General features: G+C 35.8%; 1 protein-coding gene across 6 annotated transcripts in view; it reads left to right on the top strand.

Moving 5' to 3' along the window:
• Positions 1 to 12,905, top strand: part of PDS5B (PDS5 cohesin associated factor B) — a 130,995-nt gene that overhangs the window by 82,607 nt on the left and 35,483 nt on the right. For all 6 annotated transcript variants that reach the window (XM_072850372.1, XM_072850373.1, XM_072850376.1 and 3 more), the window contains 7 exons: positions 64 to 179; positions 2,029 to 2,134; positions 4,062 to 4,222; positions 4,875 to 4,998; positions 5,803 to 5,961; positions 6,751 to 6,819; positions 11,309 to 11,445. In XM_072850372.1, the coding sequence (XP_072706473.1) occupies positions 64 to 179; positions 2,029 to 2,134; positions 4,062 to 4,222; positions 4,875 to 4,998; positions 5,803 to 5,961; positions 6,751 to 6,819; positions 11,309 to 11,445 (872 nt within the window). The remainder of the gene's footprint in view (positions 1 to 63; positions 180 to 2,028; positions 2,135 to 4,061; positions 4,223 to 4,874; positions 4,999 to 5,802; positions 5,962 to 6,750; positions 6,820 to 11,308; positions 11,446 to 12,905) is intronic.

Raw genomic sequence — 12,905 nt, 5'->3', positions numbered from 1 at the left:
TAAAATATGTGAACATTTTTGGAACTGAATTGATTTTAAATTTAATTGAAACTTATATTGCAGAGGGAAATAACAAAGAAGTTGGGCAATCCAAAACAACCAACAAATCCTTTCCTGGAAATGATAAAGTTTCTTCTTGAGAGAATTGCTCCTGTGCACATTGATACTGAATCCATCAGGTATTGTTGTGTGTGTGTGTTGTTGGCTGTAGATCACAGGGTTGGAAACTGGGGTTTCTAATTTCATCTTTAAGCACAAGCAGTAATGGATTGGGCGGGTGTGGTTTAAGGTCTGGTGACCTGCGGTATTTCCTTCTGTTTCCCTTTGCTTAGGGGTTTTTTGTCTCCTCGTTCAGAATGTAGCCACACAAATTGATTTGTTATTCAGCATAGCCAGGACAACCTGTCAGTAAAAATTGATCTGTTGCTGATGGGAGAGGTTTAGTTTGTGAGTGACTGACTTTTTATAAAAGAAATTTCTTTTTGTTGCTATTCAAAAACTTAATTAAAGCTTTCCACCAAGAATATTAGCTCATAGTGATGTAAACAGTAATTTAACTGAGGAAGTATTGTGGTGATGAGGCATCAAGACTTTAAGGAAGAGTAAGCCAATGAAGTTATTGGGGGGGAAGTAATTGCTGAAATGGTTATTTAACAGCTGTATTTGAGATATGTGGTACCTTATTAGAGACAACGAGTTCTAAATACTGGTAAATTCTTATCTGTTAATTCTAACTATATAGTAACTGATTTTTAAGTATTTGACCTTTTCACTTTCTACCTGTCACATATACAATGTAATGGAGCCATTGAGATTTCACTTAAAAATCTGTTTCAGGAATGTTACTCTTAACGTGATTTCTCTTTTGATCTTGAAGTACAATGTGTAGCTGGATTTTTACTTTAAATTTGAAAATGAGTTTTTTCAAATTCACAGAAGCAATATAAAATGTATATTTAAACTAATATTTACGTGTGGTACTAAGCTGTAATACTTGTTTCACAGTCTACCTACTGACTGACTGCCATACAGTATACAAGCAAAAAAAAAAAAGTAGTAAAAAGCACATATTTTTAGTTTTGCCACAGGGTTGATCTTCTCCCATCTTTGTAAATTTTCACTAAACTTCTGCTTTATTTTTGAGACTGTCAGACTTTGTTTTTTTAATATATGGTCATTTTTGTCCAATTGGGGCAGAAGAAAAGAAATGGGAAGTCTGACTAGGAGGTGTCTCCCTTGATTTGCTACCAGGGTTTTTTTTTTTTTGGTGGGGTTTTTTTTGGTTTTGGTTTGGTGGGGGTGGGGGGGTGGTTGGTTGGTTTTGTGGGTGTTTGGTTTTTTTGTTTGTTTGGTTTTTGGTTTTGTTGTTGGTTTTTTTTTTTTTGTACTATAAATATTATTTACAGGATGTACTGAAGGAATATTATGAATATTGTGCAGCCCTTGGTAGGGAAGCTACCTGCACCACTCACTAATAGGATCATTTGGATAATCACCATTTCCCTTCCTAGGGTACAGTGTAAGAAAAAACCCAAGCATTACTGTCAAGGTGAAATATACAGGAGATAAGTCTTTTAAATTTTTCATAAACTCTTAGAACAGCTGTTTAGTGGTTATTTTTTTCTCTTGGTTATAGACTAAACATTATAAATGGTTATTTTCCATCAATTACTAAGAATCCATAGCAGCTAGTAACCTCAGCATAATTCTTACCTGAACTTGTTGCTTGTAATGCTCAAATTGTTTTCTTATTTTGGTCATCCTTCCGGAGTAATGTGTATGTAATAGTTCTTAATTCATGATGGATAAACATTTTTTAACTTAATGCTTCATAAGCTTTTATTTAGATGGGAGATGAGGGCAACCAGATTATGTACGTAGTTGACTTAAGTTTGTTATAAAACAGATATATGTTTTATAAGTTTTAAATAAGTTTATTAAATAAGCTTGTATCTTAAACTTATGAAAACAGTCATACAGGGTGGAATTTCAGTAAATACAAGCCCATGTTTTTGTTTTCCTCTTCAGTGCCCTTATCAAGCAAGTAAACAAGTCTATAGATGGAACAGCTGATGATGAAGATGAGGGTGTACCTACTGACCAGGCAATCAGAGCAGGTCTTGAGTTGCTTAAGGCAAGTATACTCCTGGTGGTCAGTAAGCATGTGAAACTTTCTGAAGCAACTTTGTTAAAAAAATTTTTTAATTAGCACTCATTATCTTTAGTCATAAGCATGTGGTGGCTATCTGGAAGAATACTGGTTTGGTTTTTGTTTTCTATGGTCATCTTATGTAGCATGTAAGTAAGATTCTCTTAAATCATTTAGAAGTTTTTCTGGAAGTAAAAAATAGTTGCATGTGTGATATCAGTAGCTGAGTTTTGATTATTAGAGTGTGAATTCAGCAGTTTGTGAATATAGTTATATTACTTTTGGAACTGTACTTGTGTATCAGTACAATACTGTGGTTCTCCTGAGTTCCTCATAAATTGGGCTCTTAACTATTTCAACTATGTGTAATCTTTGAGACTCGGTTAACATAGCAAACCCCATCAAGATGCATTTCTGGGGACATTGTACAAAATTTCTTACTCTGTTCTCCCTTTTTCCTAGGAGGAAAAGGGCTAATCACTGTGTTATTTACAAATACTGTTAAAAGCGTGAAACTTTTTAAATGCAACTACATAGGGCTTTTTGTTTCACTTAGTGCTTTTAGGCTAAAGTCTTTGACAGAGACTACGTAGTGTCAACTTTGTCTGTACTTGCACAGAAAGGTACTTGTGCCGTAATACCACCTCAGTTATATGATAGTGTTGGGAGTAGTCCAACTGTGGGTTGACTTCGGAGGCCTCAAAATCTAAAGAACTCCCATGCAGAAGTTTTCAGAATATCTTAGATCAACTAAGGGCCTAGTAGATTCATCTGAGAGCATGTGATTCTTTAGCCAGATGTGCCTATTTAGATAAAAGTGCAAAACACCAGTAGCACAAAGGTGAAGCTAAGTAAGAAAGAATCATGTCATGAAGGACTACATATTTGAAAGAAGGCTCCCAGGTCAGTATTTACATATGAATATGAACTAGCATGACACTTTTAAGGAAGAGGAGTAAGATTGTCCTGAAGAAAGTGGTCTGTACATCATGAGAAGAATCCAGAAAGGACAAGTATAGGAGTCTAGAAAAAGGGAATGCCATACAGTGAAGCGGGGAGGGAAGTACCTTGGTGAAAGTAGAAAACTGCATGTGAGGAAGTTCCTAGATTTTTAGGATTGTTTCTTTGCCATGGGTCAGAATATTTTATGGAAAGAGGCTGATAATCAACAGCCACTTAAAGATGAAGAGAAGGCAAACTTTCAGAGAGGATCAAATGAGGATTATTTTTTTTTTTAACATGGGAGGACTGTCATACTTGAAGACAGAGTCCAAGAATCTGAAGGAGAGGTGCAGGATCTGGTAAGCTGCTGTGGAAAGCTTGAGGGACTAGAGACCCTATGGGGTATGTCTATATTACTACTCTAGAGTTAGGAACTTAATTCAGAGCACAACCAGTTGTTCCACTTGGCAAACAAGCATGAAGTCTGGAAGCACACAAGCTGGATTCCTTTTAGAGAAACAAAATTATGAGATGGGCTTCAGAAGCACATGTTGTGTTGCAGTGGCTAAAGCGGGTTCAGTTAGTCTAGAAACACTCTGAAGTAAAACCCCTGAAATGTGAATATTGCTTCCTTAGCATCAATTGTGTTTCTCTTAAGACGTGCTTCTGCTGTAACCCAGTACTTGCTAATGTAGATGTAGCCACTGATAAGTACATGTTCACAATAACAGGAGAAGAAATTGAGACTGGAGAAATAAGTTAAAACTGATGAGATCATGTATAAAGACAGAGATGTTTAGGAGGTACTGAAAAAAAAAAGACAGAAAAAGAGTAATGTGGATCACGTGGCAAAACCAGGCAGAGTATTATAAATATTCCGGTATGGTAGTGGAAAATGACGCTTGATGGAATGTTCTATATAAGTGGACCTTTAAAAAATATTAACCTGGTTTTCATCTTATTTTGGCAGGTACTTTCATTTACGCACCCTATCTCATTTCATTCAGCTGAAACTTTTGAATCTCTCCTGGCTTGCTTGAAAATGGATGATGAAAAAGTGGCAGAAGCTGCATTACAAATTTTCAAAAATACAGGAAGCAAAATTGAAGAAGACTTTCCTCATATACGATCGTAAGTTGTATATCTTAAACTGAGTAGTGTTCTTTTACTATATGGGATTTTTGAAGTTCTCTTTCTTCCTTTTGCATGCTATAAACATTATCCTGCATTCTTTTGGAAGAAAGTATTACTTCAGGTAAAACAGGAGAGATTTGAATTACTTTAAAATGCAGTGCTTTTTGAAGAATGGAAGTGAAATGAATATATCCAAAGTAGTGATGGCTGATATGTCACTGATACTACTATAATTTTTATCAATGCTCTTCAGAATTACTTACGTTTTTTTCCTAAATTAAATATATGGCAATGTAAAAATATTCTTTGCAATTCAATGGGGATGTGTAGACAAGAATATTTCCAGAAGAGCATTTAGTAACTTCTGCAGATAAAATGTTTTGCCACATGATATTTTATCAACAAAAAAGTTTTGGGTTGTGGGTGTGTTGTTGTCGTGTCGTCGTGTCGTGTCCGTCCCCCCCCCCTTGAAAGCCACGTAAATAAGCCTTTTTTCTTTCTTTGAAGAAATTTCCAAACCCAGAAGAATTAGCACTTTTGCAGAGGTGTTCTGTTCTGTATATGTGTACTTTTTGCTAGCTTGATATTTTGGTAGATTTTCAATTTGTGGACAGGTACTTATCTCTTTTTTTTTTTTTCTCCTTTTAAGTGCTTTGCTTCCAGTGTTGCATCATAAAGCTAAAAAGGGACCCCCTCGTCAAGCCAAGTATGCTATTCACTGCATCCATGCAATATTTTCCAGCAAGGAAACGCAGTTTGCACAGATATTTGAGGTAAAATTAAAATATTTAAGTTACTTTTTATTTCTCTTTTATATTGCATGTGTAAACTAAGGGATGTAGTGGCATTTCATACAGCAAGTTGTATAAAATTTAGAAAATATACTTTTCCCCTTTCCCTTTGTTCTCATACAGTTTGGTCTGAAAAATGGTAGCGGAGGGTGTCTTTTAGTATCCCATGCTCCATCATGTTTAGGGTTATGTATCTTAATAGACAGTAGAGTAAAACAAAGTGTTGGACTGTCTGCTAGAACCATGAACTATTCATAGAAAGAGGAATGATATACACCACTCCTCACCCCTGTTGGGACTGGCCCAATGTATCTAAATGGTTACAGAAATTATGGAAAAACAGAATTATGGTAGAGACTATTTAAATAGATTTTGTACTTATAATTGCAAATGTACTTTTTAATCAGTGCCCATCAGCCTTTTATCTTGAAGGCTGAATCACAGTCCATTACTGAAATTGCCACCTTGATGCAGTATGCCCACTTCTTCAACAAGGAAATATGCTTTTTAATCCATTGTTTCCCAAATGGCCTGCTTGAGCTGCCACTTCTTGAACTACCCAGATGTGCTAAATATTTCGTCTGTCTTGATTTTTCTTTTGATTTGTAGGAGACTTGGAGGGTTGGTGAATGTGTCTTTAAATCTAAATAGTCAATAGTTCTTTTAAAATTGTGTTTCTGAAATAGAAATAGACATGGACAACTTGGTACAGAACTCTCACCCCCTCTCCTCCCAATAAGACACAGATTATATCAGTAATACCTGAATTTGTTGCCTTTATTCTAGCCACTGCATAAAAGTCTGGATCCAAGCAATTTTGAGCATCTCATTACGCCGTTGGTTACTATTGGCCATATAGCCATGCTAGCACCTGATCAATTTGCTGCCCCTTTGAAATCTTTGGTTGCCACTTTTATTGTTAAAGATTTGCTAATGAATGATAGGGTAAGTATTTTTAAAACCTCGTATTAAGATTCTACTTCTCCTGTAGTATAATACTCAGCAAGTACTTGTGAATTTTTTTGGCTTGTTGGTGGTTCTTTTTGTATATGGTTGTCTTTAGATTTCCATGTATACTGTTTGACTTAATTGAAAACGCACAGTACAGGAAAGGAGATAGTACTAATTTGGTAGTCCTTGCAAAAGCGTCAAGCTATATAGCACACCATTTGATCACTCATGACTTGCCTTTTGTTAAAAATGGCAAAATTGTTATTGACTTCACTCAGTCTCTTGTCTTGAGCAAGCAAGTTGTGATTTTTTTTTTATGAAGTATAAAACATTTGAAACTAAAATACACTGTTTAAATGGAAGACTGGGAATTTTAATTTTTCTAATACTTCTGTATTGATAGTGATTATAAAGTGAAAAAGGTAACTTGTCAGCCGTTGTTTAGGGAAAGATTTACTGTCTAAAACTACGTGCTTGAGGTTCTAATCTACTGGATATGGAAACTGGAAATTATTTTCAAAGCAATGGCTATTACACTCTAAAGCAATATTTTTCAGGTAACAATAACAACCCCCCCCCTTTACTACTGTTAAATTTGCTGATACTTGAATAGTAAGAACATTATCTCACTTCTGTAATGGTTACTTCTATAAAATACAGAAGGCTTAAAGATAACCAGTGAGTGCTGCTTTATTGTTTTCAGAAGCAAACAGGAAAGAGGAAATTACAGCAGGTTTCACTGAAGAGTAACAGTAGTGTAACAAAATGTAACATTTGATTTAGCTTCCAGGAAAAAAGACAACAAAACTTTGGGTCCCAGATGAAGAAGTGTCTCCTGAAACGCTTGTTAAAGTAAGTAGTACTTACTATATTTTCCTCTGATTGTGTGTATAATACTTAATAAAGTTAAATATCTGGATTCCTAAAGCTGTCAACTGCTTTTCTCTGTTTCCTTGTCACCTTTCTAAAAGCAAAAAAGAAGTAACTATTTAAAAATTGCTAATCTTATCAGAATACGCATTTTTTCATTGCCAGAAGAAAAGAATTTCCTTTTGGTACCATCTACTTTTTTTACTTTTGTAAATGAATTTACATATACACTTCATCGAATTTTTATTATACCTTATTATAGGCTTAGGTTTGGTGTGCAACACTTAAGTATTCCAGATATTATCACAGTTAAAGTAAATTTTTTTTCCCCCTCCTGTTTAACATAGGAGTTAAATATCGTAGAGACTTTGTTTAAAGTCTTCCCTTTTTCTTTTGAATTTTTAGGATATTCCAAGAAACTTTCAGTGCTGTTTTGGAATAAAGAAAAAATTGTTCTTGGATTTGTCAGTTTCCCCAAATGAATAAATGTGTTACATTGCTTTTCTCTGTGTACAATGTGTATTAGAGAAAAACCTAGACTGCGGGGGGGGATCACTTTAAAATGATGGGGGTTTTGTTTGGGTTTTTTACTTAAAAACGTCATCTCAAGCTTGTTCTTTTTTTGGAGTAAGTTAAGTATTATGATTTCTGGGCTTAGTAATAGATATTCTCAGTCAGAAACAGACTTACACTGTGGAAAATGCATCCTGTGTCTGTATTTGTTTTTAAATGCCCTTTCTTCAGAACAGGGATAGATTATGCTTTCACTTTTTTTTTTTTTTTTTTTCAGAATTAGAAGGACGCATGTACTTTGTAGCATGCTCTTTCTAAGTTAATTATAGCAGTAATTTAATTTCCAATGCCTTTTGAATAAAGTTGCTCTGGTTTTAAGAAGTTTTTTGCCTTCTGTCTTGAAATTGTTAAACTCTTTGTAGCATAATACCTCCTTCTCTGCTGGTTTAGTAAGTACTTTGGTTTCCAGCTTGGTACAGAACTCATTATTGGAAATGCTCAGTTGTGTTTGGAGTTGATTTGTTAGCTTTTTATTCATTTGACTACACTTTTTTGTTCATTTGACTACAGCAAGGATATTTTTCATACTTGTGCAATTCCAGTTACACAGTACACTCCAAAAACTCTTAAAGGAATGCATGTTTGTTTTGATTTCATGAACTGCTGGTTTAAAATAGACAGGATTTAACTTCAGTGACTATAAATGTAACTTTAAGTAGTAAATATTAATTGTTTTTTTCTTAATTTTTAAATGATTCATGAAGCTGTAATATCTCTCTAAAATGCGTTTTGGTGTTGATAAAACTTATCAATTGACTTACAGAAAATCTTACGGCAACTTATGGTTGAAGCCAAGCCTGAAAGCTGTAAGAAGCATTTATTGGCAAGTGAAAACAGGTTATTGTGAAAATTGATCTGCAAATTTAATTGGCATTTATGACCATTGAGAAGCCTATATTTAATGAAGGCTGCAGGCCACACCATTAGTTTATAAATGAATCTTTCTGATAGTGTATTTTTCTTTACTCTGGTTTTAAAAGCCTTTTTTAAAAGGCTCCCTTTGTAACATAACTGTGTAATACATCTAATGGAGATCTTAAAACTACCAAGTTTAAGTATAAAAGGGGGAAGGACTGATGAAGACAAAATTATAGTATCATCCAGCCTAACAGATGTAGACTAATATAGGCTTAGTTTTGGATACTAAACCTTAAATGAAATTATGTCTGTAGAGGAATGTTTCAGTGCAGTATTAAATATGAATTGGATTAATTATTGTTTGAGTTAGACTTGAATTCCTACGCCTGGCACTTGAGTGTCTAGTCTAAAGCAGTAATCTGTCTTGACGGTGACCAGTACTGAATATTTCTGTGCACCATGCAGTGGACTGAGACTTACGTAGTAGCAGTGATATTTCTTGTTTCCTTCTATGTACACTGCAATATAAAGTTTCTCATCCTGTTTCTCTAGATGTGCTTTAAGTGGACGTTGTTTCATTTCTCTGTACTGCACAAGCCTGTATGTTCTGTGATATTCCTGCAGCATTTGTGGCTCTGAAAACTCAAGTAGTAGAAACCTGAGCTAGCTATTGTCATAATGTTGATGTAGTAGGAAGACAGTGTTTCTAGGATTGCTACGTGGGATGGGAGCCCGTTATACTTTTACAATGGAGGCATGATGATAACCTCTACATCAGAGAAAAGGGCTATAACTATCTGTTGGTTATTTTTAATGGTTAATTTTAATCTTAAAAATTAATACTTATTCACTACTGACAGTTTATGTAAAGCTAGTAGTTAATCGTGGTTTTCTCACATGATGAATCAGATATGTCACATTATATTCACTGTCTCAGAAAGAAATTATCATGTCCTGTCACTTTTGCTTGCACTTCAAATACATGTAGTTCATGTCATGCTGCTATGTCTAGTACAAAGCAGTCATTTGTGGCCTTTGATATGGTTTTGACCCATCTTGTGTTTTGACTTTCTTGATATTTTCATGTTGTATATAATAATTTTTAATCTCAGAGTAGAATTCTAGGCTCATGGGACACAAATTGAAACAAGAGGTTCAGACTGGATGTAAGGAAAAAACCTAAGAACAGTCAGGCAGTGGAACAGGTTGCGAGAGGTTGCCAGGAGAGCCTGTGCAATCTCCATTCTTGGAGGCTTTCAAGACCACAACGGATAAAACAGATGCTAGCATGGTCTGACTTCATAGTTGACCTTCCTTTGAGCAGGAGATTGGACTGGAGACCTCCTGACATTCCTTCCAACTGGAATTATCCTTTCGTAGTTATCCTGGCTGCAAAGAAAAAATTTAAAACATGAGGGCGGTGCAAGCTCATGTCATGTTTGTTTAAGTCTTCAGGTAGCCAAAAGCAGTGACTAGGGGAATTCTCATGCCCTGTACTAATTTCATGGGAATGCTTAATTCTGAAGGGTTGCTGATGTCATCACAACATCATTAACGCCAGCAAAGAAACAGGGAACATAGTGCGGTCAGAGGAAAATTCTGAAGGAGCTGGGATTAGGACTGGCTACATGGAAGGAAGACTAGAGTAGATCTGGACAGTAAAACTGGGGGAAGGGAGTTGTGGAGGGAGAAGAGAGAAGCAAAGGTTAAAATTGAAATTGCTCAGGAGCTGATATAGGGGCACAAGATAGCGTGTGGCTGTTCCCTGGCTGAATGTCCCTTACTTGAAGACCAGATAGAGCTAGCGTGTTTCCGTCCTCCCAACAAATGGGATGCACTAATGGTACAGGTACTTGTTATGACATGAAGAAACTGAATTGGTAAGCTGTCAAAAGATCTGCTGCTGCTATTATTATTATTTAATAGCAGCAGCTATATTATTATTATTAATTTATTTATTGCTATGAAAATCTTCTGGTGCATACTTACAGCTGTTTCAGTGGAAGACCCTTTGAAAGCTGGGGCAAGAGAATTTCAGTTCTGTTCCACAAACTCCATTTGCATTTTAAGTTCTTGAGTAACAAGACATCCTACTTCTTGCTGGTGTTACCCAACAGAATTAGAATTCTGTAGGTGGAGTAAATAGGCTACAGTGCTAAAAAATAAACTCATGTGTAGATGACAATCCTGGAACTTAGATCAGAAAGGACCATTGTGATCAGTTTGTTACATGGAATAGATCAACTGTATGATGAACTTCATTCGGTGATATTGTGAATATTTATATAAAAGTTATTAGAACTGCTTTTTCCATTAAGGAGAAAATTTGATGTTACCCTGTACAAAAAATGCTAGCTTCCTTTCCACCATACCCTAGTTTTTCCAAAGCTTTTGGGTTTTGTGTTTTGAACTTCTGAGTTTGGTGTTTTGTTCTGGTTTTGTGGTTCTGCGCGCCCCCCCCCCCCCCCCCCCCGATGTCTACTTGATTCAAATGAGGATATTCATTTTGCTGTAAGGGGATACTCCTCTTTCTGTTTGGTTTTTTTAATCGTCTCTGCTTGTGTATAAAAGGAAAATGAAAGGACAAAGGGATTCAAATACTAAACCAAACTTAATCTCCAAACTCACGATTTATTTTCACTAAAGAAATGTGTGAAATGATTCAGTGTTTCATGATAGCTGCTGGATTCTGCATACTTTTAGAAGCTTGCCTCAAAACACTTGATGTTTCCATTGGCAAAATACAAGTTATCCTTGTGATTGCTTAGTGGAAGAAACCGTTCAAACTTTAACTAAATGTTGTACGATTTTTATTTGCTGTAATAAATGCTTGAGACTTTCAATGAAAAGTTGGTGTCTAGTGAGAGTATGTCTAGTTATCTTTCAGTATTTAAATGATGTTTTGCAGCCTTGACAGGCTTATGTTCGTAGCAGTAAAAAGCACTTGGGAAAATACTGTGCGATTAAAATAAGAGAAAGGTTATGTAAAACATGAGGCTTATGGTGTGATTTGACTTCTGCATATCAATTTTTTTTTCAGATTCAGGCCATCAAGATGATGGTTCGATGGCTGCTAGGAATGAAGAACAACCACAGCAAGTCAGGAACTTCTACTCTGAGATTGCTAACAACAATACTACACAGTGACGGAGATTTAACAGAGCAGGGGAAAATTAGGTATGTAACAGATGGTAACGTTTTGATGTCTGTGATGATGCAGTGGGGAGAGTCTTAGTCAAAGTAGTACTTAACGTTTTATTCTGTTAGACTGCTTAACAATTTATATGTCTTATTTCATAAGAACTAATGGTAAGCTTGGCTGGATTCCTTCATAAGTTTGCCGAGTCTCAGTTTTTTTAACACTGTAGATATAGCTGTATTTTAATGGTTTTATCTTCTTTGTTTTATCTCTTTCTTCAAAGAGCCATTGCTCATATTGCAGGAATAAACTGTGTAACTTCCTCTTTCCCATTGAAAATTGGGTTTAATTTTTTATGCAGCTTGCTCGTCCTGATGTACCAATTGTTGTTCATGCCAAAGGCCGATAGGCGGGCTTTCTAATAAAAAATAATAGCGTGTTGCAGTAAACCAGGTGGGAATAGCTAGTACATAAAGTCTGCCTTCAAGCAGAAATGTCTTAATCCCTTGAGGTCTCTAAAGTGAAAGAAAGAGGAAAATGTGTAAAGAGGATTAAGTCTCAATAAATAATTTACCTTTTAGGTGATTGTTAGGCAACTTATTTGTTTTTCTGGTATCTTAATCCTCTGCAGTAGGGGAAGTGACAAGTTGTCCGCCACTATTGCTTGCCAAACATTGAAAATTTATGTCTGCAAAAGCCATTAAGGGCATGGGTGGATTGTACCAGTAGGAGTAAAAAGGTTTTAATTTGGGGTTAGAATTTAATGTTCTACAGTGATTATGCAGATAGAACTATGTTGTGTGTGCAAAATTGCAAACCTGAGAATTATCTAGTATGTTTTATTTGTAGCAACTGTGTAGTCTTTCTTAAAGTTCCTTGTAAATAATTGTTTCATAGTTTTAAATTCTGTAATATGACCATTCATGGCAGATACTAGGGAGTTAAGTGGCAGTAAGTTAGCTTTTCAGCATAATTGCTTGAAGCATATTGTTGGCTTATCCAGTAGTTTGTGAATACATCAGTTCTGTAGGTCCTGTGTGTTTTCATGCTTGGAGTGATGATTCTTTACTATGCATGTTTTAGGAATTTAATTTTCCCACTCTTTTTGTACTCAAAACTATAAATAATAGAAACTGCATATAATGATGTGGTCAGTTCTCCATCATTAAAGTTAATGGAGGGCTGGGGATACTTTTAGGGGAGGGAGAAAGCTGCAATGATATGAGGTTGCTCTGTGTTAAAGGCAACCCTTAAACCCCAGAGCTTGGAGCTCTGCCTGGGGATGGATGATGAGCCAACTGAGACCTTATGGGTTAGGATTAAAGAGCAGACTGGTATGGGTGACATTGTAGTCGGTGTCTGCTGTAGGCCCCCTGACCAAGAAGCGGAAGTGGATGAAGCCTTCTATGAACAGCTAGAAAACTTCATGTTCGCAGGCCTTGGCCCTCATGGGGGACTTCAACCACTCTGGTACCTACTTGAGGAGCAACACAGCAGC

This window comes from Ciconia boyciana, chromosome 1 (genome assembly GCF_034638445.1).
Source record: "Ciconia boyciana chromosome 1, ASM3463844v1, whole genome shotgun sequence".
Taxonomy (NCBI): Eukaryota; Metazoa; Chordata; class Aves; order Ciconiiformes; family Ciconiidae; genus Ciconia; species Ciconia boyciana.
The sequence above is the reverse complement of the archived record's forward strand: the minus strand, read 5'-3'. Positions and strand labels throughout refer to the sequence as shown.